Below are 27672 nucleotides of genomic sequence, written 5' to 3'. Positions count from 1 at the left end.
GAGCACTGAACTCAGATTTATCTTAATGATCACAGGAGAATATTATAGACCAAATAAACTGCAGATTGCATGCTAACCATGAAGCAATTTATTAACAAAATTATGTCTAAAATAGAGCTCCAGGTCCTAAAGTTTCCTTTAAAATTAGTTGTATTGCTAAAGCAGAATAATTATGTGAGAGCTGGTACTTAAATGGCATCCTCTGGCTTTTTGTGCAACCTTCAGGGCTAGTAATGGGTGGACTCTAATAACTCCTTTTCCAGCAAGCCAGGTAAATAAGCCGGGTTAATTTAAAAAAAGGGAACATAATCAGGCTGTACCTAGCAAATGGAAATTACTAATTTAAACTGTTTAAAACTGTTTATTTAAATTGCTAATTTAAACTGTTCTTGAGGATAGCACTTCAGTCCCTTAAGTAGGATGTACATTAATATATTCCATAAAAGACTTCATGGAAGGCAGACCTTGTATTTTTTTTAATCTTATATAATACATACATTAATGTTGAGTGAGCCATATTTAAGTACTTAGAAGACTTCAAGAGAAAAGTCAGAAAATATGGAACTGATGTTTTGTCATGCAGCTGTGGCTGTTCTTTTTCCATAAAGTCACAAGTGAGGATTCAGAGCCAGATGTTTTAACTTCCAATTGTCATTTCCTTCAGTTGAGGTTCCCAAGGTAATCACGTAGCAGCACTGACTTACCATTGTCAGACACAGCTTTGAGTCAGCTAAAGATTGTTGGTATATCTATTCCATAAGTTCAAGACATGGGCTTTATGGTTTTCTCTAAAGAGTAGTTGGAGAATTATCTTTGGCAGGGTAATATTTTTTTATGTAAGATCGGCAAGTGAGGCCAAACTCACAGCTAAAAATGCTGAGAGACAAAGTTAAAATCCCAGTTTTGCATTGATCATTAGATCCACAGCACAAAAAAATGGGCAGCTTTCTTGTTCTGCTTTGGGCCCCTCCCTTGGCGAATCTGCTGTGCATTCTGTATCACTTTCTGTCACACCTGGCATCCTCTTGTAGATGCACAAATGACTGTATCATCTGTTTGATGTGACGTGTTCACCCACTATTTAACACAGTGGGGTTATTAACAGAAGGGAGGCTTTCAGATCAGCTGTAATATAAATAAAAATTAATGTATCACCTTTGCACAGCTAGATGCAGCATAACCAGGATTTGTAATCGAAAAAGAGCTTGTCCTCAGAAGACAACAGATAAAAAAAACCCCACAAACCAAACCAGCAGAGGGATCTGCAGATGAAAGACTAAGCTACAAATGGAGATTTCATTTTCCAATTATTATAGGTCAAATGCTGTCTAGGTTTGAAGTCCTTGTTTCTCCTAGCAGAGAGAAGAAAACTGAGGGCACCACACAATTTTTTGTCTCATCCTCAGGAATTTTCTGCATGAGTTCAATACAGGCTCTACTTAAGAGGAATTGCTCCAGCATGGTGGAGGCACAGGTTGGCTTGCAAGGAATGTTGTCTCTTTATCAAGCTCCAGGATTTCACATCTGGGGTACAGAGAGATCATTCTTCATAGTTTAGAAATTAAAATCTATAAGACTCATATGCAAAAGTGATTTCTATCTCCATTTCTCTCTGCATTGATGGAAAGATAAGACACTGACAGATCCTATACAGCATACAGAATGCAGTGCCTTTGTGAATGTTGTGTGGTTAAAGAGAGTTACTTACCCTAACTCTTTTCTTACATAGCTTAATAACATGTTTTGGGGACAGTGGAGAAGTTCTAATGAATGTCAGTTATTGTCTAGTGTTGAATTTCCAATCCTGTGCAATTTCATCTGTCAGAAAATGAAATGATCCTTGCAATTTTCTTGTTATTGCCCTAATCTGTATAAGGAAAAGTACAAGGCTACTTAATACAGGGTAAATATAGTGCTCTTAGAGAAATCTTTGTCCTTTAAATGATGAAAAGAAGGAGCTGATGATAATTTTCTTTGTTCTTTCTATTTGTTTGCTCTTTTGTCCCTCGGTTTCAAATTTCAGATAAAAGCATTTAGTTGTTCATTTTCACGTGTTGGTTTTGGATTATCAGACTTATGTCTATTTTGTTTCCTGCCCTCATGCCTCGCACTACAGCCTAGCTCCCAAGTTCTTAACTCCTTAGAGACCAGGTAAGGTGTTCTGCAGCCTTGACTGGAGACTGCTTGCTGGCAGGACATGTTGCAGCACAGCAGTTCTAGGGCAGTGGGGAGGCCAGCTGTGCCATGCCATGCCAATTGGGTGTGCCAGGCAGGACTAGCCACAGCCCTGTGGTCACCAGGGAAGTCCCGGTGCTGGGGCAAGCTGAGGTGAAGCCATGAAGGTGATTTAGGCTGATGGAGTGCATGACCACATCCTGAGCTGGCTGCAAGGGTGCTGCTGCACTGCCCAGGTGCAAGGATGGAGTAGCAAAGCAATTCAGTATGCAGAGCGGCCTGTCAGCATGACACTGCTGGTGTTTTTAACAGGCTTTCCAGTAAGTCATCTTAGGAAGCAGAGGTGGCATCATTTGGAGTGTCCAAGGGCAAAAGCAGACAGAGTGGCACTGGTCTCTCATCTCCTTCCTCATTTGTTTGGCCTCTTGTTCGGGTGGCTCACTGAAAATATCATCTGAGCACTAAGTGAAAATCAAAAGGACAGATCAGATTTCAAAAGGGCAATTCAGATCTTAAGAACTTTAGGAATGACCAAATGTTATTTCTCCATGGAAAATCAAGAGTGCAGCCTGCTCTGCACATTCCAAGAGCAGTTTTGGTTATTGTCTCTGAAAAAAGTGTTAGCTATCATTTAAGCATAGAGCAGCAAGGATGGCTGGAGGTAAGGAATAGTTTGTGTGTGATGAAATGCTTATTTTTTCTGTTCTGACAAAAGTCATCTGGATAAAGACATGATGAAGTTTTCTAAAATCATAAGGGGAACAGAAAAAAATAGTAGGAATTTACCCATTCTTATTATGTGAGAACTGGAGATAGCCATACTATGAGGTAGCACATATAAGGCAAAAGGAGGAAGCTCACACACTACAAGTTAAAATTATGGAACTTAATGCTTAAGGATATTGTTGACACCAAAAGTACCCAAGGTTCTCAAAGTGACTAGATACATTAATGGAGAATTCCCAAGAGGGAGGAAGGGGATCTGATTGCATCCTCTATCATAGAATGTCCCTAAATGGCAGTGTGCAGATAAGGATGAAATACAGACATATTTAACCCTTTCCTTGTTATGCTTTTCTCATGGCATCTGTTACTGACCTGTGCCAGAGACAGGATACTGAGAGATGGATTTTGTGTTAGGTTCGGTACATTTGTTTATCTATAGTACTTACAGCCAGCTCTAGCTTCTCCCAAACCAAAGATACCTTTTCTTTCCCAGAAGAGGGATGAGGAGGAAGTGGAAGGAGGAGGAAGCAGGGTTGAATGATTTCTACCTTTTGTGTATTGTGGAGCTTAGCAGTGCAACTCTGTCATGAGTATGTGTGTTATGTCCAGCCAGTATTGTGGGGGTCCAATTCAACACAGTCCTTTCTTGCTCTTGCTGACCTTTCAAAGATTATTTTCCCATCCTCTGCTAGCAGACAGTAATGCTAAGCACAACGATTCTATAATATTTTCAAGCCTATTATTTTGTAGCCAATACAGTTGGATTGCCAAGACCTAACTTGGAAGGTACCTTTTCAGCTATTTGGATGGAGGATTGGATAGCTGAGGGGAAAAATGCAGGCAATTACTTCTAACACTGGGTTTCTTCTTTATCTAATCTGCAATTTTCTGAAATACTGCTATGTCTTTTATCAAGAAATAGTGGGTAGATGGCTTGGAAAATCTGAGATAAGGAGTCTCTGAGGCAGGAGTAATTGGTTGTGGTAGATTGGGACAAATTAGTAGGCTGCACAGCAAAATTGTTTACTGTACTGTGTACATGCCACTTATTTCAGCCACTTCTGTTGTGTTTTGCTCTGTCTCTATTTATTTATTTATCTCTTTAGTATTGAGATAGTCAATGACATTAGCTTACTTTCCTATATGAGACTGTCCTGAAGAACAAAAACACAAAGCATTCGCCTGAAACATAAAAATGTCGCATGTCCTCTTAGATTATGCACAGTCTGTCTTTGAATGTTAGCATTAACCTTCAGTTCAGTAGGATCTGTAGATACAAGACTGAAAAAAATGAAAACTGACACTGTGGTATATTTTTTCATTGCAAAGATTTACATTTGTCTTCTGATGATATTTTCCAGGTATAGAAAGAAGTTAGGAAACTATTACTAGAGTTGCTGGAGTTTCAGTTGATTAAGCACCTGTCATCTGAATCAGTTTTATATCACAGCTACTCTCATTCAGTGACCATTGCACAAAAAATATCATTGTAGCTTGCAGATGTTTGCCACCTTGATTTGTTATCATCCCAGTGAAGGTGGATATAGTCCTAATGATCTGAAGTGTGTTATGCTCCCAAAACCCACTTTCCATCAAAATCCAAAAGTAACAAAAAATAAAAATAAAACTAGATGATGCTCCACAACCTTCAAAGGAGAACTATAAATACATAGCTAGAAAGGGTAAAAGACAGAGAGAGAAACAACATGTACAAAGAATATGTGGCAGAAAGTTTACTTCACATTCAAGGCTAGAGAATGTTTGATGGCAGCCATGTTTGACTCTCTTATAATGAGTACAAGAGGTGTGAGCAGAATTAAAATGCTGAAATGGGTGAAAAAACCATGAATGTAGCACTCATCACTATTACATTCATGCAACACCTGCAATGAGCTGTTGAATGGATGTAGCATCAACAGGTTAGGCATGACATACTTCTTGGTAAAACCAGTAAAACAGGGGAAAACTCTCAAAATGGAAAGTCACAGGCATCCGTGGAAGCAGAGAGATAGGAAATTGATCAGTGAAAGCAACCTATAGCCATCAAAAATCCTACATTTCTCTTTTTTCCCCTCGTCCCGTTTCCCTCAATATGCATCCGTCAAACTGCAATAGGATTTCTGCTGGCCAGTTTGTGTCTTGGAAATTGACAAGAGAGGAGAGAATCACTTTGCCCAGAATCCTTGCTAAATTACATGAAAACAGGATTTGTGCTGCATGTAAACTGTGTAAATCCAGTCAGCTTTTAAGTGGAAACCAATTTCGTAGTGTGTAAGTATCATTGATTTGTTAATCTGACAATTTTTTTAAACAAACTGATGTGGATTAGCCAGTTCTGATTGTATGTCTCTTACAAGTCATTTGAGTGCAGGATATCTTGGTGAGTAAAGCACTAAAAATTAACCTTTGAGGCGCCTGCCTATAAATAAATTATTGATCCTTAAGAAAGAATCCGATAATATCATTAGATATAGTTTTCTGTAGTGTGAGTCTAAATCCTGCCATACAGAATCATTTATCATAATTGACAATCTTTTTCCTGAAGCAAACCAGACCTAAGCTACAACAGAAAGCAAATCCTGCAGGAATTGGTATAGAAGAGCATTATGAAGAATTTCCAACTGATTTGATGCTTAAGGGATGTTTTGTTTCCCCTCCAAGTATTTCTAAGGGCTTTTATCTTTTATGTGTGCTTTTATAGCTGTATATCCAATAATTCCCAGTCAGGAAAAAAGTCTCTCTGGAATGTCATGCATGATGGTATTCTGGAGCCAGACAGAAGTACAAGGAATGAATTTCTGATCCATGACATAACAGGCAGAAGTGGAAAATACATATCAAGCACTGTAATATTGAGAGGCAGAAGGGATACTAATGACTGCTTAGAAGTACTTAACAGAAATAAATAGTTAATGTGGTGTCAAAAGGTAAATATACAAGCAATGAGACCTAGTGTTGTTATTTTTTACAACTGCAGCTCAGTGATATCCTGAAATGAGGCAAAGTCAAGGGAGCATTTTAATGGCATGAGGAAACAGAAAAAAAAAGCTTAACCTTATCATTAGTTTTGATAATTTGACTTTCCATTTTGTTAAAAAAAAAAAAAGAAGAAACAAAGGACACTCATGTCTGAGCTCTGTTTCTCTGTTGCTGGACACAGAGGAGTTCAGCAGAGGGAGGCATAGGGCGTTCCTGGGGGGACATCAGTCCTTACTTGACTTATCAACCTGATTAAATGTTAGCATTAGGTTCAGAGACATTGCAGTCTTGGTTTCTAGTGTTTGCATCAGCATTCATAGTGACAAATTCTGTCAGTTTAGAATCCCACTAGTATAAGTTTTCAATTTTTTTTTTTTTTTTTGGTGATTGGAAAGGATTGATGCAATACTTATTACCAAAAGGAGGGAAAAAAACCCACGTGCACACCCCCACAGCCCTCTGCACTTGGACTCTGTACCCTATGGGGTTTCATATATGCCATACCTAAGGTTGGAGATTTGGTCCTGCACCTATCTGTCTGTTCTGTATTCAGGCTCACAGTTTCAAAACCCTACACTGTTAAAAGAATACAGAATAAAAAGTGTAGATGAGGGAAATCATGGGTATGTTTTATGGTCTAGATAGGGAAAGTAATTCAAATATCAGAAGAAATAGTGTTGTATAGAGTGGCTGATTTAATGAAGATATATTGGACTTGTGATAATGGAATTATTTTTAGTTTAAAAAAAGTTTAAAGACCAATTAATTATAAAGTATAGCATATCTCTGTGTAAGGTGGTAAAGGTCAAGGATGGATTCTGTTGCTGTGGATTAACTGAGAAGTTATTTGTGGTCATGTAAGTAAAAACCAGAGGGAGAATCCTGTAGTGTGGTGTGGCAGCTGTTCAGTACCAAATTGCTGCTGTAATCTCATGAAATTGCTTGCACTAATTCACTTCAGCGCAGCGATGACTCTGATGGCATAATGCTGAGCTGTGGGGGTTCTCTCCTGCCCTGCCCAGAGTAAAGCATATCCATCTCCCACTGTGCTCCTGGTCCACTGCAGCCACTGAGCTTTAGGTAAATTGTGACAGCCTTGGAATTTTATCACTACAGCACAGCCACAGCCTCCTCTTACTCATTGAAAGGGCCTGTGGCCTGTCCACCTGGCAAGGGCTCTTTTTTGCACACAAGGGAAAAAAAAAAAAATAAACCAATTCTTGCATCAACATGATGACTAACCAGAGCAGAATTTTTTTCAATATTTTGCCAATATTTTTAGAAACCTCTGGGTTTTTAAAAATAGATATTCTGCTGCCAGGTAGAAATCATTCGGTATTTCTTCACTGGTACTAGTGTACTAGTTTTATCCCTTGTGATTAAAGTGTTTATCCCTGCTGATTAAGAAAACCCACACTGGGCTGGACATCAGTTGTAAAGTAAAAATTATCAGGAATTTTTTTTTGTTTCCTCAATTTTTTTTTAATGTGGCAGAAAGAGTATTTCTTATATTTCATAGGCAAATTTGAAGTTGTGCACCAATAAAACAGATAGACCATTTTAGTGACAGATCCAAAGAAAAGCATTCTTTATGAGAAAACACTGTATTGCTAATAAAGTGATCCCAACAGCCAAGTTTGTGCTGCTTAATTTGTTTCCTTGGAGTGATATTATAATTCTGACATACTGAAAAATTGCCTCACAGAGACTCATATTGCATTTGTTGCCAAGTGCCTCTTTGATATAACATTTGTTATTGTAGTGCTTGGGGTGTCTTCAGAGGAGTAATATTGTAAATGAACCTGGCTGTATCATCCCTTTAATGTAGAGTAGAATTTTGCATTAAATTTTCAGCTTATTTCAAATGTGTTTTGCCAGCTATTCATCATGAGTGATCTGTTCAAGTATAGGGCCAGTATATCAATATAGAATCAGAAAAATCTTAAACGCTTTCTCTTTGGGGAATCTCTCAGGTCGTTTCAATTCTTTTCTGTTAGATGAACAGACAGTATGATCTCTTGTATTTATGCCTGCCTGTCAGGTTTTTTACAGTAGAAACACAAATCACTGTTTGCAATGCAGGATTAGCCTGTCTCACACAATGTTATTAGAATTAGACCTGCCTAGTGACTTCATTACTTTTTCTTCTGTATTTAACTCTAGTTTTGACCACACACCAGCTTTTGCACTCCCTGGAACACTCTGCTTCTTATGTTAGAGCAAATATTGAAGAACATATGTATTATTTGTCTGGATTTGCACAGACAAAAAATGAGAGCAGTATGTAGTCCCCCCTCAGTGGTCTTCTGTATTCTGAGCTGCCAGTAAAATGTAAAAAGATTGCACTCTGATGTCCTATTAGACCTCAAGACTGGAAGGACAGTTTGTATTGAACACAAGCATTTTTCATAATTATGTTGCCTGCAGAGTTGCCACCTGCCCTAATTTGATCTGATTACTGTGAAATGCAAAACTGTCCTCGTTTCATAAGTGGAACTTTTCCATGTTCCCTCACAGAGAACAGCAAGATATACACACATGTATTGCTGCTGCAAAGGAGAAAGAAAAATATTACAATTAGGTATCAATTAAGATTTGAACTTCTTTACCAGAGTGCAGGTCACTTTTAGACAATCGCTTCATTCTTCAGAGTTCCGAAAATTATTTTCTGTCTTAAAATCTCCATGAAAAAGAGAAAAGCATAGCCATTCATCCAGATGTGTCTGTACTATTCTGAGATACATTATGTATTCTGTGGCTTTTTAAAATTCTCTTTTGGTTGGATGGGCTTATTGTCCATGAACATTTATTTTTAGAGTAGCCTGGGCTTGCCTTGTAGTCTGAGTCATTTGTGTAGCAATCTAAATATTTGTCTAAGTTCTCAGAGAAAGGCTCATGTTGAAGATTTATAAATGCTTCATAGATGAAAGAAATAACATTTTTTATATACTGTTTATACAGAATGATGTAATATCCCGTGGAAAAAAAAAAAGAAATGCAAAATTTGAAAGAAAAGCATTGCTGCTTCTGGGTCACTGGATATTGTTTGCCATTTTCCTTTCTCCAACAGTAATTTTGTGCATGCTTATGCATGTGTGAGTAAGAGAGTGAGACCTGCATGTGCGCATCTTGGTTTTTCTGCTGATTTTTTTTTTAGCTTGGCATATTGATTTTCCTATACTGTGGACAGAAAATAACCTTTATAAATTGTATTTTAATATCCTTAAACAGTAGTTTTGGAATTAAAAAGATGGAAAGCTGTGTTTGTTATCTGGCACCTGGCCACATCTTTCTTGATGCTGCAATGGTTTATTCAATATTACATAGTCAGCGTAATAACCTCATGTGGTAAATACAAATGAGATGGAAATTTATTGCAATAGGAAACTGGGGTTTTGTCTATAACTCCCAAAATTATAGGAGAACATTTTCCTTAATTCAACTTTTTAAAGGAAAATGGATAAATATTTACTTTCAAAATATGATTCTTAGGGTTTGTTCTTTACAATATTATTTACCATGACAAATATATTTTTGTTATTGAGCCCCATCAGCTGGAAAACATCTGTGTGAATTTAAGCTTAATTTCAGCTTAGAAACCTTTTAGCAGTTCTCTATTACATTTGCTTAGTTCTGTGTTCAGAAATTGGAATCTTTTAAGGATTTGCCCTTCAATAACTAGCAAATGAAATTCTTCTACAGTTGTTTTTGCCTTGTGTTGACTTTTATTCGGGGATAGTTGGATTTTTCCTGAGAAGACAATCTCCTCTCACATAAAGTCTCCACCACATGCTGAAAGCTCCTGACCTCTCGCTTCCCTTCTCAAAGGTACTGATCATCATCAAAGGCCAGTGCCAGCATCAAGGTGGGAATTTGAGAGAACAGAGTTTTCTTTAGAGATTTCAACTACTTTTTGAATAAAAGATGAGAAAACCTTTCATGAATTGAGCTGATAGAGCTAAAAACATAGCAAACTGAGAGAGAAGAGCTCCTTTCAGGCCAGATCCCTGCAATGAGATTTTCACTTCCATGGTTTTTATGGTAGAAGGTGTGAGTCTTCTAAAAAGAAGTTTAAAATAGCGCTCTTGTATCTCAACTAAAAACAAAATAAAATCATATGGTTATGGTAGGAGCCTTAGACTTGTCCTCTTTGACGTAAAGAAATTGTAGAAATTACTTCTGTTAATTAGGAAGCATTAAGAAAATGGGTTTTCTGCAAAATTTAATTTGGCAATAATCAAATCTTCCCACTTGCATGGGAAGAAGGGAGTCTCCTTTTATATTTTTTGCCTCTGGAGCTTCTGTATGTGAGCAGTAAAGGTCATAGCTCAATTTCTCATTACAGATAGCATGGAATTTGTTGTGTTACATGAGTTTGGTATTCACTGACTTTACTGAGAATTGTGTGGGTGAGTTTACACCTATAATTTAAACTGGAATATTGAGCAAGCAGATGGTACAGACTATTCATCAAATATGTTTGCACTATTGCGCGGTTGCCCTGAAATCTCAGTCTCTTGGGCAATACTGAATATTATTTCTTAGAAAATTTCCCCCCTCTGAAAGACTCTTTCCACAGTTTGTCACATAGCAGTGCAGAATATACAAAAAAAAAAGTCCCAAAAATAACAAGCAGTGGCTTTCTGGCATTGCAGAACTCCATGCAATTCAGGGTTTGAATGCTGATGCAACTAAGCATTACTTGTTCAAGTGTGGTTTAAATGTTGTTTTAAATGTGCAAAAAGGAAGCAAGGAAGTAGGTTCTAAACCGAAATGGCAGGTCAATATTCTTGCTGATATTTTTTTGTAGCAAAGATTAAAAGAAAAACCTTAGCAGAAAATGGCTAATGTGGTTCATTACTTCTAGTCATTTGGCTTTAAAGCATCATTAAAATAAGAGTAACAGCACAGTGAAAGCCAGAGTTGTGTGCTATGGGAGAAAGCCAGACCAGCAGAATTTGCTACAATCACGTCATGTGATCCTTTCCCAGTTCTGATGCAGTCCATTTGCACAATTCTTTCACAACTACTTCATGAGAGTAAAAAATACGCTCTGTGTCTTTGGAGGGTTTTGAATTTATGAGCACACAAAGATGTAACCTATTCAGCTGGGTAACTAGCATCTAACATCTATAGAGAGTAGTTAGAACAGGACAGGTGATTGTCCTGACAGTCCAGCTTTCATTAAACTGTCTTGATGAATTTCTCCAGCAGTATTTTTTTGATAGCAGAATATTGTGTAGGTCTTTTTCCTGGCTTCAGCTGTGAGAAGTCAATCAAAAAAAAAAAGCAAATTATCGTGATACTGGCTGATGATGTCATTAATGAAGAGAAAATGACATTTCAATTCTGATTTTTTCTAAGAGAATAGGTTTCTTCTTGCATATTGACCTTAGCAAAAGTAACAATTAAATATGTCCTTTACTGGCACACAGTCTTTTTAAAAAAATATTACATTTTCTGTACACAGTCAGTTTGTTTGTTGGTACAGATACCTGTAAGCACCATTCACTTAATTGCTGCTGTGATAATTTGCTTGAGCTGAAGAGCTGCTCCACCATTTGTATTTTACAGAGATTTTTAAAGACTTAGAGGAAAGATCTTCACCATGTGAAGATTTTCACCATGACCTTATCAGGGTCAGAAACCTCTGGGTGCGGAAACCACATGCAAGCGTTGCTTGTCATCTTCTCTGGTTCAGCATTGCCCAAGTGCAGAGCTGATCTTTCCTACTGACTTTGAAAGGACAGAATTCAATATTTCTTGCTTTTGAAATAAGCTTTTTAAATTTCTTTTCCCCCAAACCAATCTATAATATTGAAGCACTCTAATGTGTCTTGTTTTGGGCATATATTTGTGTATCTACTCATTCTAGATTATTGTACAGAAAAACAACATCTGCACACTGATGATTATTAAAATGGCATGAGTACAAGTAAAGAATACCATGTAATTTTTTAGCTTACTTTATTTGGTTTTGCTGGATAGGTAGTTTTTTACACCAGCTGGCCAATACAAGAAATTTGAGTACTAAAGGTTGTCCCCCAATTTTCAGACATACGGCTGACGGATTTCATGAGAGGGTTTTGAGTCTCTGACATGTGATTTTATGATTAATGGTGGTTAGTAATAATTGATGCTCCGGATGAAGCTGTGTGCCCCTGTGAATCCTCTGCCTTTTCAGCCTTGCAGATGTAAGGCGTGGGACTTGAGATGACAAGTTATTCACAGGACTGTTTTATGACCTTTCTTTTTTTAAAAATTAAATATTTTTATACAAAGGAAGGGGTATGTAAATATAAGTGTACATATACAAATGAATGAAGTTCTAAGTTTGTCTACACTAGGAAATTGTGTGGGCAGCAAGGAAAAAAATCTCAATAATTTACTATTTACCAAAGTATTGCTCATGAGTGTTGTAAGAAAAGTAGTGAAAATGGCTATAGTAAGTATATCACTTCTGTAGGATCTGTGAGAAAATAGATCAAGAAAAAGAAAAAGTTCAACACCTTTTCACAATACAAAAGCAGTATTCCAAATATAGCCTTATATGTTTATATTCTATAAATTACCTACTTGATATTCTTCATATCTTTTTCTCTTTTCAGTAAAATATTTATGCATTCCAGACGCTCTCAGTTTTGTCTTTGTTCACATTCACATAACATCAAAAGGGAGGAAAGGTCACCTGTAACATCTAAACATTTAATTAACACAAGCACAGAGAAGTCACTCCATACTTTGAAATCACGGTCAGTTCCCATAGGAAGGCTGCACTGTCACCAGCACAGGGTTGCTTATCCCTGGAGGAGATGCAGGCAGCAGAAAGGTGTGGGGTTCACAGCAATATTCTGGTTAGTTGGACAATTTGGGGTAGACTGGGAAAGTGATATAATGAATTAATGGGCACCATTTATAGGACTCCAAACATGTTGAGTTCTGTGTGAAAGTCTAGTCTGAGCCAGCTTTCCTACTGCCCTGTTTCCACTCCCATTGCTGTTATCCTCAGTGCAGGGCTGTGCTCTTCCTGCCATTGCTGCTCACCCAGCAGTGATGTCTGTGCTGGGCTGAGTGACTTGTACTCACACTCGAGTCCCAGTCACTGTCCCACGGTAGCTGAGGCTGGCTGTGCTCTGGATGCACACTGCTGTAACAAGCACCTCTGAGCTGCAGGATTCCCCAGCCACCTTTCCTTCCTGTGCAAGCACCCCAGGCCCGCTTGCACTTCCTTTTATATGTATAACTCTTGCTGTATTGCAGGTCCTGCTATTACAGTGCTGCACTGCCAGATATTTACAATTATGTTTTTGGATACAGAACATTTTTTTTACCTATACTAAAGTCAGGAAAAAAAAGAAGCCAACATTATCCATTAATTTTCTAAGCATGAAGTGGTTATTCTCAAGTATCTAAAACGTTTTCCAGTGGCAAACTTGGTTTAGCAACTAGCACTGTGAAAAGATATCCTTTGAAGGACACTGATAGATATTCGTGCATGGTTATGTTCAGAGCCCACAAATGGGATGTACTTTTCAGAATTAACAAGTGTTGATGCAGACATAAATTCTAAGTGAGAGAAATGGAAGTTGCACTGTGCTCGCAATGTAAATGCTTAGCTTGCATGGAGCTAAATGTGAGGGGGAAATTTACAATTTACATGTTCCAGTGTTAAGCATGTGTAGAAATTATTGGAATTGCAACTGTTGACTGAAATTCAAATATTCTGACTTAAAAAGTCTAAAAGTTGCTTGTATAAATCTTGCCAAGTCATCTTAAACTCCTCACTTAATGGAAATAAGGGGATTTTTTTTGTGTGCCTTTCTTGGGCGGTGGGAATTACCTTGTGAAAGCATGTATTCCTTCTATCAACTGTAAAGGAAGCATGCAAGGAATATATTAGACTCATATAGCCAACATTTTGATGCTTAAATGCATTGAAATGAATCTCACACAACTATACCGCTTGGGGAAAGATGAAATCCAAAATGCAAAGCATGAAATAGTGCTGCAAACCTATGGCAGAAGACGTAGCACACAGCCCTGCAGTGGAAATACATTTGGTTGTAAGTGTGGTCAGTGAGGGCATTTTGTGAATTTCTTTGATCCCCTGAGTGATTCAGCCAGGGCGCCTCCATCCAGGCACTGGCAGAGAGGAGCGATGGGACAGCCCTGCTGCAGGCACTGGGCACCTCCCTGGGGATGGAGGGGTCTGGGCACTCCTGAGCTGCAGGAGTGCCCCTGGCTGGGCAGGGCAGGGCTGTGGGGCCATCAGCTGGACAGCAGCCCAGCCACAGATGGGTGAGGCAGGGCTGACATGGGGTCCCAGCTGGGACAGGAGGGCATCGACACTCACGTTACTTCTCAGGTGGCTCCATTTGTAGCAGCTGTCATATTTTGCTTCCATTTTGTTATTTTATGCAACGTTAAAGGCTTGCTTTAATTTTTCCTTTGCCTTCTCTCCGAAGAACATAAGTCATACAGAGGGATAATTTAAAGAAAAAAAATAAAAAGCAGAAGCTAATTCTGTCTGAGAAAAAATATGTGAAGATTTGGGTAATTAAATTGGTAGTAGTTAGAATCATAGTTTAATTACAAGTGTAGTTGAAAGTGTGTGTTCAGACCAATTGAAATCAGGGTATTTATGATGATAGGAGACATCAATCCATTTCTCCTAGATCTTGCTTCTTTATTCTTCTTTTGGAGATAGTACTTATATGAACAGATTAAAAATATGTTTATGAAGAAAATACCACAATGTAAATTGCAAGTTTACAGTTACACATTTCTGTATCTTTAAATGCACCTTTCATTCCTAAGTACAGCATTTGGAGTTAAATTATAAAGCAATATGGGAATCAAGTAACAACAAAATTATTCAAACGAGTAAACTGTTGCATGATGGAATGTGTTGAAGCAAATAAAATGCTGAAATTTAAGTAATAAAACTTTCAATAGAGACAAAGAAATTACTTGTGACTTTATAAAGCTGCTGGTCCTTTGAAGTGGGCATCATCCCTTCATTATTTTCCTGCTTAGACTTAGGCTCATTCCTAAAACATCAAATTAGTTTTATGTATCTGATTGCTCTAAGGTCATGGAACTATGACAGAGTTAAAAGTGGTATAAAAGTATTAAATATGTGCATCAGTTTTATATTTCTTATATCTTGCTCTACCTTCATAGTTAGCAAGAACCTGTAACAGTCACTGCAGCTGAGAACATAGGAAACACGTAGGTTTGACTGTGAGCTGAAAGAGGCAACAGATAAGCCATTTAGCTGCCATTTTATCAGTCTGCAGGTGTCCTCAAACCTGAGTTTTGGCTTGTGATTGAATCCAGTTGTCCATGCTTTTGCACTGTTTCCTTTCAACACTCCTAGGTGTAATAATTTTTGATTTTTTTTTTTTAATATTCGTGTTGTTTGGATTATGTCTGTGGAAATTTCATGAAGGCTTGTACTTTTCAAGTAATAATTGGGAAAAGGGAAGTAAAAAATTTTGGTAATTGTTGAGACCATTAACAGGTTCTGTAGGACAGAGGGCATAAAAACTAATCCTCAATGCATTCTATAGAAAATAGCAGAAATCTGTAAGGCACAGTTTATTTACGTCATTTGACATGTGCTAGTTTTACATCAAAGACCTAGAAAATGCACTTTTCTGTAAATGTTTGGTGTGTACAGTTTGCCAGTGAAGCCATCAGGTGCTGTGCTTAACTACCAGTAATTATCAGGGTTCCATGTGTGTTTTCATGTACACTAATATGTTGGTGGGTATATGGAGGAATTTGTGTCTGAGATAAAAACTAGTTATTAATCATTTTGAGCAGGGAGGGATTTTTTTAAGTCTCTTTATGTTTTATTTGTGGGATGGTTATTTGCCATAACCTTTGTCTCTAGTCACAGTGCAGGAATTTAACATAATCTAAGACTTTTTCAAAACTCAGAGATATTTGGTAAAAAGAGGTTACAGTGTTAAAACATGTTTTACAAAGGTCCACTTACAGAAAAGAAGAAATTAAAAATAGAAACAAGAAACATTGAAAATATGCCCAGAAATATTTAAAAAGAAAAAAAAAAAAAGGAAGATTTCTTCTTTTTTTCCTGAAATATTGCTTCTGAACTGTGACAATCTGAGACGACTTCTTACAGACAACAGACTTTTAAGATGTGTCAGTGTAATTCAATATTGTATGCATTTGACATTTCTGAACTCATTGCTGGAAAGAATCATGCCAACAGTGACATAGGTTTTAAGCTCTCTCTCTTTGCTAGTAACGTCAGGATCTGTTGTATAATCAGCTAAGGAAGATCCAGTGAAAATCTGAACTATGAAAAGATTTAAAACTAGGTTGGGCAAGTCTCTGAAAAACAGACTATACAAAATATTGCATTTGGAAGAAGATGCAGCAGTGGATGACTAGTAACACCTAAGCATGCATGTTTTTCATAGAATGATAGAACAGTTTGAGTTGGAAGGGACATTTAAATATTATCTACTCCAGCCCCCCTACGATAAGCAGCAACACCTTCAACTAGGTCAGGTTTTTCAGAGCCCTGGCCAGCCTTACCTGGAATGGGACAACCCATTCCAGAGTTTCACCACAAAAACACTTATTTCTTATATCTAATCTAAATCAATCCTTCTGCAATTTAAAACCATTGCCCCATGTACTTTTACCATAGACCGTGCTAAATAGTTTGTCCCCATCTTTCTTTCAAGGAGAATCAAGAGAAAAAGTTCTTGCTAGGAAAGGAAAAGGAAACCTTCTAATTTTAAGGAGTTTAGTGAATAATAAATTGGAAAGGATAGGAGGGAAGAAAGAAATACTTGATTGAAGCAGAATCTGTAAGGACTCCAAAAGGCAGAATGCAGTTTAGTTGATGTTCTAAAGCTAACATCTGTCAAAGATTAACAGGCAGCATTACATGAAATCATAATTATCCTCTACACTTAGAAATTCCTATGGCAGTAGGCAATCAATGCAGATATTTTCAGGGAAAATCATGTGTAAGAAAATATATTGCTAATTATGTGAGAACTTGAGGCTAAGAGAGAGGAGCCATGTTTTATACAAGTTTTGATTTGAAGCACAGAGAAGACAACAGTTCTGGACTACAACTCAGGTCAAGGAGTTAGTGAGACAGAGTTGGATGGAGATGTAGATCCCAGTGAAAATACTAGAAAGTGCTGCATAGCAGTGATTATGTGGTAGGAGTACCAAGGACAATTAAGTGCATTGAGAAAGAGAAAGAATAAACAGCATGGAGAAAATGAGAAAAGAAGTTTAAAAGTAATACACAGGTTGTGGTTCTAGCATTTGAGGAGAATAAAATCTGATTAAGAAATGATCACTTAGAGCTAAAACACATGTTCAAATATGAGAATACCCTTGTGCATGAGGAAGAGGTGGGTGAAAAGAAGCTTGTAAGAATATCATAGGTTTCATTAAATGGGAATAAATACTAATATTTAGTAAGAGACAATTCATTAATAGGCAATTCTTACTGTATGCTTAAACCTGGGCCAACTTCAAACCTTGTCTTACCTTTGTAAGGGTTTGCTGATAAAGTTGTGTAGATGGTGCCTTTTTCACCTATCCCTCCCTGGAATGAAGATAAAACATTTACCAGTAAAAGGTTGACTTGAGTAACATTTAAATCAGTTCCCTAAGTGGAAAAATTATGTGAATACAAGACTTTTACTAGTGTAATTGCTAATTTTTTGAGTATGACAATGTCTTTTGTTCTTGTTATTGTTAGAACATGTCTATTGTTCATTTTTTGCCTTTTTAGTTGTGTTGCTTTCGAATGTAGTCTTTTCCTTCTGCATCCTTAAGACAGCTATGCCAACAGAAAGTGTGAGGGTAGGCCATGTCTCATTGGCCTTGAGTAAAACCATGGTGCTGGTGGAGACTTCCTGATAGTTATGTCCAAATTCATTTGTATTCTTTTAATGGCAGTCATTAAGAGTGAAAGGTAACTATTTGTAGTAGCTTCAGCAGAAAACCAGGTTGATAAAGACCATGGTTTCTCCCATTTTCTGAGAGGAATTGTGCTCTTAATTACTTTTAAGGAATTTTCTCTGTTCACAAAGAGATGCTCCAATTTATGGTAAAAAGAGTAAAGCCCAGATAGCTCTCACAGTCTGCTTTTTCATCCCTTGTCAGGAATTAGTCTGGTAGTGCACAAAAGTCATTTACAAAAGTAGTGTACAGCAGCCTTGGACTTCATTGCCAGGAAGGGAGCCACAGTCTGAGCAGGTGACTAAGTGCATGGCAGCTAGCAAGACATATTCTTTCTTACTGTCTGGTTCAGATATGAAAGTTTGTAGTGATTGAAAATCAGCCTCATTGCAAAATTCTGGTAAATCACTCCTCTGCCTGTGTTCTGGGTTTGTGTGTTAACACCAGGGGGAAACAGCCATATATATGTGAAATGGGTTGTACTTGTGACAGCCAAAATTAAGTGATCTGTGAGGCCTATTAAATCCTTCAGGGAATCAGGGAAAGCATGTATTATTCTTAGAGATAAGTCCAAACCTGTTGTGTGAATCAGAATTCAGCTTTGGGCAGCTCCAATGTTTTGATGTGAGATCCTCTTTTAACAGGCTTTTTTGGCTTATACAAAGGGTTGGCGGTATCTGGCAGACAGTGCTGCCCTTTTCATCTTGCTTTTGTTTGTAGTCCTTTGGGGAAAGGGCTAAAATATTTGGAATATAACCTTTCTAAGTGTTCTTGGTAGCATGCTCAGAAATGTGGAGGGATTATTTGATAGATGGTTTTCAGTATTCTGGTGCCTGCAGAGCCATGGCTAATCTTTCTAATCTTCTTTATCTAAGGTAATCTGTATATTCTATCATCTCTGCATCTATGTGTCTTATGCTGAAACTGCACTGACAGGAAGCTCTAAAACACCTATTTTTGTTTCTTTCCAACAGCTGGCTGTCCAGATTCCTTGATTAAAGAACTTCATCACTTCAGGATTCTAGGAGAAGAACAGGTGAGTTAGCATCTCAAAGGCAGCATCTTAATGTCATGAAAGATAGACACTAATGAGACAGTTTCATCTCTCTCCGGGGAAACAGAGTGTATCTCATGACCCCAAAAGACCTGAAATGTGGGGGAAAACCACACAGGAGTTATATGTGAGAGTTGGGGTTTTTTTCATTCTATCCATCAGCCTTGACAGGTTATTAATTGGTACATCTGCTACCTGCCACAGTTTTTCAGCTTTTGACTACAGCAGTAAACAAACTCTCTAAAGCAGCAGACAGACAAACAATCTGACTACAGGACTGCTACTTACAGCTACTCATGGTATATCCATCCCTTTGTGTGTCCTTTTTTCTCTTTTCAAAGAGTGTTTCTCATAATTATAGCTCTGCTTTGCACTCAGAAAACTATTTCTGTAGAGGGATCTTAAGAAAGCATAAATGAAGTATTCTTTGCAACACTCACAAGAAGGTCTGATATTATTTTGCCAATAATGAAATGAACATACAGAGGTATTGAGAAATGGCCTTAAATTTTGAGAGACAAGTTGAATTTTCATACGCTCAATTCTTCTGAAATTCAAGTTGTCATTTTCTCTGAAGTATCCCTCCTAAGGTAGTGCTTACAAAGCCTGAGTGCATGACACAGAGCGGCAGGTGCTAGGGACCCAGGGGCTGAAAGCCCAGCATTAGTGTGTTGTACATGACACTATCCACATCTTTTAATGAACTTGACACCAAGGGACTTGCACAGGGGTGTATGAGCACTGTGACAAAGGTAGGAGCAACTCCTGAGGTGTTAATTCAAAGTCTTGTTTCATCATTTTTAAATTAGATTGTATTGACAAGAACACTCTGTTGCTTCTCCTTTCTCTGTCATTCTCCCTTTTTTTATTACAATTGTGGCTGCTGTTACAATTTCTGGACTTCCAGTTTTCCTCCACCAGCCCCTCACTTCAGCTTTTATAGAGAGTCACAAGTCTTGTTTCTCAGGAGCTCAGCTTTTCCTTAGCAAAAGATACTGGAAGCAGGAATGTGGTGAGATTGAGGACTTAGGAAGAGGAAATAAAAGAAGTTAGAACCAGGATTGATGGGCTCAAGAGACTGATTAGAGCTACCTGACGAAAGGAGGGGAGAGTGAGATGAAGCTTGGGTAGAATGAAGAGATGGGGTTGTTTCATTGAAGGGGTTGGGAGTAGAAACCAGAATGATAACGGTCTGACAAGGAGCCTGACAAGGCTCCAGAATGATAAGGGTCTGACAAAGACCAAGGGCTGGAAGGGAATGACCAAATACAGAAGCTTGCTGAAGAGACTGGTAAATAAAGGAAGATCTGCACTTAAGCTGTGTGAAGAGGTGAAGCTAAGCAGTCTAGGAAGAGTTGGACAAAAGGAGAAATTTGAAGGAAAAGTAAGGAACAGCTAAACCAAAAGGCTGCAAGTGTGAGAGAGAGGACTGAATCAGACAGATCTGACAGCTCCCCTGGAAAAGCCCTAGAATGGAGCTGTGGACCTTAGCTTGACTAATGATCACTGACAGGGCAATATTTAACTGATGGACTTTCTTTGCAAATAGTGATCATTGTCATGAGGCTTGAATTATTCCATTAGCCCGTACATTTATAAGGATTGTTGCAAATATATTCTGTCATACAAAAGCATTGTTATCATGAGTCTACTGAAGACCACAGTAGCTTTTGTTTGAAGTTAGCACACACTTTGATAGTCAGGAAATAAATTGGTGCAAAACCAAAAGAAAAAAAAATTAAAATAGATCTAAGTGAAGATAGGAAGGAATTACAGGCAAAGTTCTTATTCATGTGACTATCTATTTATTTCATATATTTATTGAGTTAGATATTTGCTTTTTAAAATATCTACAATGTTTATTTTTCTGTTATGCCTACTAGATAGAAAAAATTAATAGTAAGTTATAAGACTTTTTTATTCAGACTCTTTGCAATTTCGGTATTATAAACCGTTATATATTTCCTTCCATTCCAATCAATAGCCAAATAAAAATAGGGACATGTTCCTGCTTCATACCCAATCTTGATTTATTTTTAAAGTGCTTATGTATTTAAGGCCAGATTATAAAAGCAGAATGGACTATTGTGATAATCTGTACTGATCTACTTTAGAATACACATTACATGACTTTTTTGGATTAATTCTTGTTTAAACTGCAGTATATTGCCTAGAAAAGCATCTATTCTTTGTTTACAAATCACTTGCAGACTTTAGATCCTATTATACTTCTCAGTAGTGGAAGACAAAATATTCCCAGCCTCTTTCCATTCCACCACTCCACCAGCACCAGCATGTTTCCTATGTTGCATTTCTCCTATTTCTCAGAGTTTAAGCAAAAAAAACCCTGGTGTCCCTCTTTTCTTCATTGAGCATTTGCTTCCTGTAAATAAAAATATAAATAAACTGACCATATAAATGCTCCTATAAATGTAAATACCAATCTAACATTTGTTGATGTCATTAGGAAAGAAAGGTTTTGAGTAGCTTTCAGGATCAAACCTCTTGAAAACATGTGTCTGCCCGACTATCTGAAATATCTTTAAATAAATGTAAGCATTAATGAAAAACTAATGCTGAGAAATAGAAGTGTGAAGAGTTGATGATTAATATATTCTTAAAGGACTTGTATAATAATAAGGCTCCTGTTCAAATAATCAAGCTTGGTAGTCTCCTGGACATGTAAAATTTCCATGTCTTCTATTCTGTTAGGAACGTACATTATGGGAAATTTATTCTAGGTGGAAAGTTCATCTTTTAAGGTTTAGCCACTGGCAATAAGATAGTTTTTAAAGAGGGAATCAGCTTTGTACTTTATGGAAAGATGCAATCGTAGTCTGCATGCTGAAATTGAAGAGTACAAGCTTCCCTGGTACATAATATGCATTGTGGATTACCTAACCTATCACATAAAACCAGCTTCCAGAGTAATTGGCTGAAAATACAACACAAATGTAGCTACAGATTGCTGTCCTACTTGATACTTGACTCTTTGAGATGGTGCCAGAGAGTCTGATCCAGGAAGAGTCTCCAGAAGCAGCTTTGTCTGGTTTCTTTTGAACCCCCTTGTCACAAACTCTCCCAGTCCACTAAGGTCTGTACAAGACAAAAAAGTCTCCTGCACATGGAGTCCCAGATGAAGAGTGAAGCCTGAAGCTTCTAATTGCCCAAAGCTCTGCTGAGCTTTCTCTTGCAATTTGCTCTCAGTTTTCATAATCCATCTATTTCCCCTAGCTTAATGGGTGCAGCCTAATCTCCTGGCTAACTCCTCCCTTTCTTAACTATTGAGATATAGCCAGGATCAGATTGAAAGATTTTGTAAGTGGGGAGCTGTTGAAAAATAGCACAATATAAGAAAGTCTCCTGCAGTAGCCATTTGCCCTGTCAGGCTGGCTGTCTCTGCAAGTAAATGTTTCTACAACTGGTGATAGTACAAGCTGCTTACAAATATATGCTAAAAATGCACCAAATATGAGCTCTGTTCAAATACAGTGGAAGGCAGGTAACTCTACAAGCCAGTGCCAGAAGCAGCAGAGAAAACACTCCAAGCATAAACACCACAATATCCCAGCATTGCAAGATGACTTGCAGGGAACTGTTATGGAGTCTCCCTTATGACTCTATGAGAAACTTCCCTCTTGTCCCCAAAGTGATAAAAAAAAAAACCTTGTTTAATTGTTTAAATGGAATATTGTGATTCATGAATAAAATAGCAGCTACATCTGAAGGCTGGAAGGGAAAACAAATAACAGGAGAGCAAGCAATCTGCTGCTATACCTGAGTGCCCCCAACAGGTCACAGCACAGATGAAGCAGATGACTTCTAGTGGCAGGAAGGGAAGCTGCTGAGTAATGTATAGCTGTGCTTCTCTGTTACATCATCTGCTCTGACAACTTTGCAGAATGTATTGGCCAGTTCCTTGATATTTTGACAGGGGAACGATCAATTTTAACAGATCTCTGCTATCAGCTGCTACTGAAACTCATATCACTGCTCACTTTTTTTAGAGCTGTTGTGAGTGTTTATATCCCTGGAATCTGAGCAAGCCTGAACCAGGACCATTTTGGGGGGAGGGGATTGTTTGGTTGGTTGGGGTTTTCTGAGGGATTTTGGTTTGGTTTTTGGGGGGTTGGGGTTTTTTTCCCACATTGCCTTGTCAATTAGGGAAAACTTATGCAAAGGAATACCCTAGAATACCCTGTTTTGAAAATCTGCAGATGAATGTCCCCATGCTCCTCAAAGATGATGTGGGCTTGTGCTAGTTTTCACAGTGAGCTGTAACTTTAGGAAATACAGAAATCAAGTATGAAACAAACACAGCATGGTTAGAGATCATTTAACATTAGTTGAGGTCTGGAAGGATTTTATATACGATGCGTGGGTGTGACAAGGTTGATTTTTTTTTTAATTGCAATACTTGCCAGAAGAATTTTTTTTCAAATGCATGCTACTGAATATTCATGTAAAGTCAGTCTTAAAGTAATTGATACATATTTACCCATTCAGGCAAAAGTAATGCCATATGACAATTCTAATTAATCAGCTGAATTTAGTACAGGAAAGTGTCAACTATGATCAACAAAGTGCTTCTGAAGTATTTCTGGGTTAAGATTTTTTGATAACTACACTTGCAAGAAATATAAGCTGCATCTCAGTAATTCTAATCAGTTAAAGAACAAAATAAATTTTTAGTGGATGATTTCTCCCATTCATAATTACTAAGCCAAAGATGGTTTGTTAGCATTCCAAAACCTTTATCTTTACAAGTGTAGTTCTTACATCTCTGCTGCTTCCCACACAGTCCCCTGGCTTCAGCTACTATTCCATGCAAGTGATACCTACACACATCTCTCAGTTTCTGCCATTTTTCCATCTAATATCTCTTTTCTCTCCATCTCATTTGGCTCACCTTTTGAATTTGTCACTACCACAGTCTCATCACTTGCTCTCTAAGACTGAGCTACTGCCTTTAACTCTTGATCCTCTTTACACCACCTTTTTTTTAATAGCTGGAACTTCACAGCAAACTTTATAATCTTGCACCTTCATATGTCTAGTGATATGCCTCTCTTTTCTTCCTATGCTATACCTGCCTGGACTGTCTCCTAACCACCTTCTTCCCTAACTCAGAGGTAATCATGGGATTCATGAAAATTCCTCAGTTTTGTCTCTTCTTGATCATAATAACTTTAGCCTTTAAGTTCTTGTCATAAGGTGAATATCTCTACATTCTTACACTTTTTGAACTTACTGTATAGTAGGCAAGTGAAAGTCATTTATTTTTGGTTCAGCAGCTGAAATAAAGAATGAAGAGAAAGAAAATAGAAGGTAATTAGTCAAAACTAATTTAAAGGATTTTTTTCTGTCAAAACAAAAAAAAAAGTGTCATTTTATATAGAATTTAAATTTCTCTTCCACCCAGCTTTTATTTAAGTCAGAGGGAAGATTTGAACCCCAGTGTTCAGGATCTCAGGTGCATGTGGAAGGTAGGAGTTCTTCCATCCCTTGGATAGCTTTAATCTGCTTTCATGTGAAATATGCATGTGCTCACTCTTGTGACCTGAGAATTGGGAGCCAGTATCTACTGCATTGAAATGCAGTTCCACAGTTTGCAAGGGCATCAGCTGAACAGATTTCCTTGCATCAGTTACAGCCTTAATGACTGTTCCTTTAACAGGAAGAGGAGTGTGCATTTGAGCTCCACAAGGGTCACAAGGAACTGAAGGTTTATCTCTGGCATCCAGTCTATTCACACCGATCCCCCAAATACCTGCTGGAAGATCACAAACTTCCAGTAGTTTGTAAATACAGTGCTAACCTGTACACTGTGCTCGTTCCCCTTTCTTCATTGTATCATATTGTGCTTGCTTTCATATCATTCCACTAGCTGCAATCGTTCTTCTTTTCTCCCCATCTCTACTCCAGTTTAATTTTGTATGTGAATTGTGGTGCACTGATTCAGTTAGAGGTTTCTTACCTAAATATTTTCTTCAAACAGCTGTTTGTACCCAATTTTCCATGACTCTCCAGTCAGGCAAATTCCAGCCCTCTAGAGGTGGTTTTATTTCTTGTCTCCTTGGGTGCTCCTGTGGTAACAAGGAGCTGATCCTCTGAACTTGCTCTTTCAATTTGATCGGGGGCCAGCAGAGAAGCCCAAAAACTCAGGAAAAATAAATTAGGGGTGCTCCATGGAGAGCCATGTCAATCCATCACTTTTTAATCTGTATTTTAGATGACACATTTGTAAGTATTTTTACTAGTCCAAGAAGTACTACTGGTTTCGTACTGTAAGCTGCCTAATTACATTATGGAACTAATTCTTGGAGTTTTTGTACGTGCATAATACATATAAATAAAGTGCTTCGTCTACACTATGGACTAATAGCCTCCACAATCTAATTTTGAAACACACAGATGGTTATTTGATTTATAGGAGCAGTAAAAACAATCTGACTCCAGAAAGTAGATTTGCTTTCCTCTGAGACTCTTACATGCAGTTAAAGAAACAAGTAATTGAATTACGTTTCAGAGATTTGGGCTTTACATCTACTGTTACACTTTTGTCCAAAGTTGTCTGCAAGGCTGCTACTGAGGAAATGCTTTTAGATGAGGGGGGGAGAAGGAAACTAAAGAAAGCAATAGCCAAAGTGTAAAAGCAAAATTAAAACAGCTCAGGGCATTCGTGGTGTAGCAGGGGGATTGGAATAAATGACCTTTAAGATTCCTTCCAACCCAACCATTCTATGATTCTATAATATTAAATCATAATTTGTAAATTAATTGACACAGCCAGGAATCACTGTGTTCATGAAGTGTGTTTTGCAGGAGTTTTGTGCATTCAGGTGCACTTCTGTTTTGTTTTGGTATCTGAATCTCAGTGTAACTGAGAAGACTGCAATCTATAATTAACCTGTTGTTCCTGTGTCAACCCAAAGATTTCATTTATATTACCCTTGATTTACAACATCAAATTATTGAATTTCCACTGCTTGAAAACCCAGTATCATTCTAAGACTCAAGGGAAACCATCCCAACCTGGAAAGTAGAGAGCAAGGAATAAATGGTTACAGTTGTCCAGCCTCCATGTCTATGTCATACTGTGATTTATAATCTAAGGGCCCTGACAAATGTTTACTAACAAAGGTTGCATAAAGAACTTCATTCTATGGTCAAAATACCATAAGTAGAACTTATAAGTAGAACTTTTTCCACTCCAAATTTTATTCCTTGAAAAGCATGGATATGGGCTGACTTGGACAATTCACAATTTGAGGGGAAGGTTCACAAAGGGATGTAGTCTTAAGAGGACAAACAGAATGCTTTACAGCTACCTTATTCTACATAAGGTAGTTGTAAATATAGAATGCTATACAACTACCTGTAACTGTCTTAGCACCAATTTTCTAGAGTAAATTCTATTTATGAAGCTTTGGGGTTTTTTTCCAAATATGCATTGAAATATATAGTTCTGTGGGAATCCAGCAACTATTTACCAACCTGTATTTCTGAGGACCTTATTACAGTACCACATAAATGCCTGACATGCTTTGTCTGGAAGCTGCTTTCTAGCAGCAGTAGATGGCTGGTGATTTCTGTGTAATTTTATGCCACTCATTACCATAGCATTTGACTTCCTCATGACTATTAATGGATTTTGCCTCTTAACACTACATCGAAATCAGCAAGTATCATTCTTCCTCTTTACAAATGGGCAGCTGATGAGAAGCATAGATTAAATGAACATACATGAAAGCCACAGGATGGCTGTGCTGCTGCCAGGAATGAAATCAGGTGCCACGAATGCCAGTTCCATCAAATTTCCCATCTATTATACTTTGTGGGAGGTTTTTCCTAAAAATAATTGGAGATACTTTCCTCCATGTAGCATGCAGAACAACTTTACACATGATGAGTGCATCTCTAAATAGGAGGCACACTGATAAAAATTGAGTAATAGATTCTGTGAAATACTTTCAATGAACAGAAGAGCTAGATAAATCTTTCAATGACAGCTCTTTACATGTTAGATATCTAGCCTGAGTTAGTTTTCTCAGCTTCAACCATAGCACTTCCCTAGGGTGATTGATCTTACCTATCTTAGACATCATATCTAAGTCAGGATAAATGCCCTCCTTGAGATCTTATTTCTGCTCATTCACTTGGAGCCTTGTTTAGGCTAGATGTTTAATTTTAGATGAGCTAAAATTCTGTGAGGTGGTTCACAGTCTAAGCTATTTAGATACCTAATCCTTGGTTTTAAAAATAGCTTTGGGCAGGTGAGTTAGGATCAGAATTATTGGAACTAAATCAGCTATTGTAAGAGTCACCTAATTTCAGGTGCCATTATCTAGGAAGTTGTCTGATCTCTCATTATTTTTAAAAAAACAGGGCACTTGAGGTCTCAGTTCTTATGCAGATATACGGATCTAAGGAGTAAAGATGAATTTCATCCCATCTCTCCTGTTAATTATAAAAGAAGTCTTCACAACCTGTGCAACTATAGGCACCATCACTATGGAAAGTCAAACCAAATTAAATGAATTCTACATTAGGTCTCCAGTTAAGAGGTGAAATAAACCAGTGGGTGTTGTGTGCTGTAATATCCTTAAGTATCTCTTCCAGATATATGACCAAAACACATCATGGGCTCCAAAGACATTTAAGGGCTCCTGAAAACTGACTTGAATAATGGATTATATTGGTTGGTTACATGAGTCCAGTATGATATGTATGGCTGTGGTGTATAGGAAAAAATGTCTTTAATAGATATGCAA

The 27672-nt window shown here is 37.7% G+C and overlaps 1 protein-coding gene across 1 annotated transcript in view; it reads left to right on the top strand.

Annotated features, from left to right (window-relative positions):
- PRKN (parkin RBR E3 ubiquitin protein ligase) overlaps positions 1 to 27672 on the top strand; it is a 674995-nt gene that overhangs the window by 535219 nt on the left and 112104 nt on the right. The window contains exon 8 of the mRNA XM_071430404.1: positions 18819 to 18880. Coding sequence (XP_071286505.1) covers positions 18819 to 18880 — 62 coding nt within the window. The remainder of the gene's footprint in view (positions 1 to 18818; positions 18881 to 27672) is intronic.

This window comes from Agelaius tricolor, unplaced genomic scaffold (genome assembly GCF_023055355.1).
Source record: "Agelaius tricolor isolate 1412-34295 unplaced genomic scaffold, bAgeTri1.0.p SCAF_1, whole genome shotgun sequence".
Classification (NCBI taxonomy): domain Eukaryota; kingdom Metazoa; phylum Chordata; class Aves; order Passeriformes; family Icteridae; genus Agelaius; species Agelaius tricolor.
This window is presented reverse-complemented; position numbering and strand designations above follow the sequence as displayed.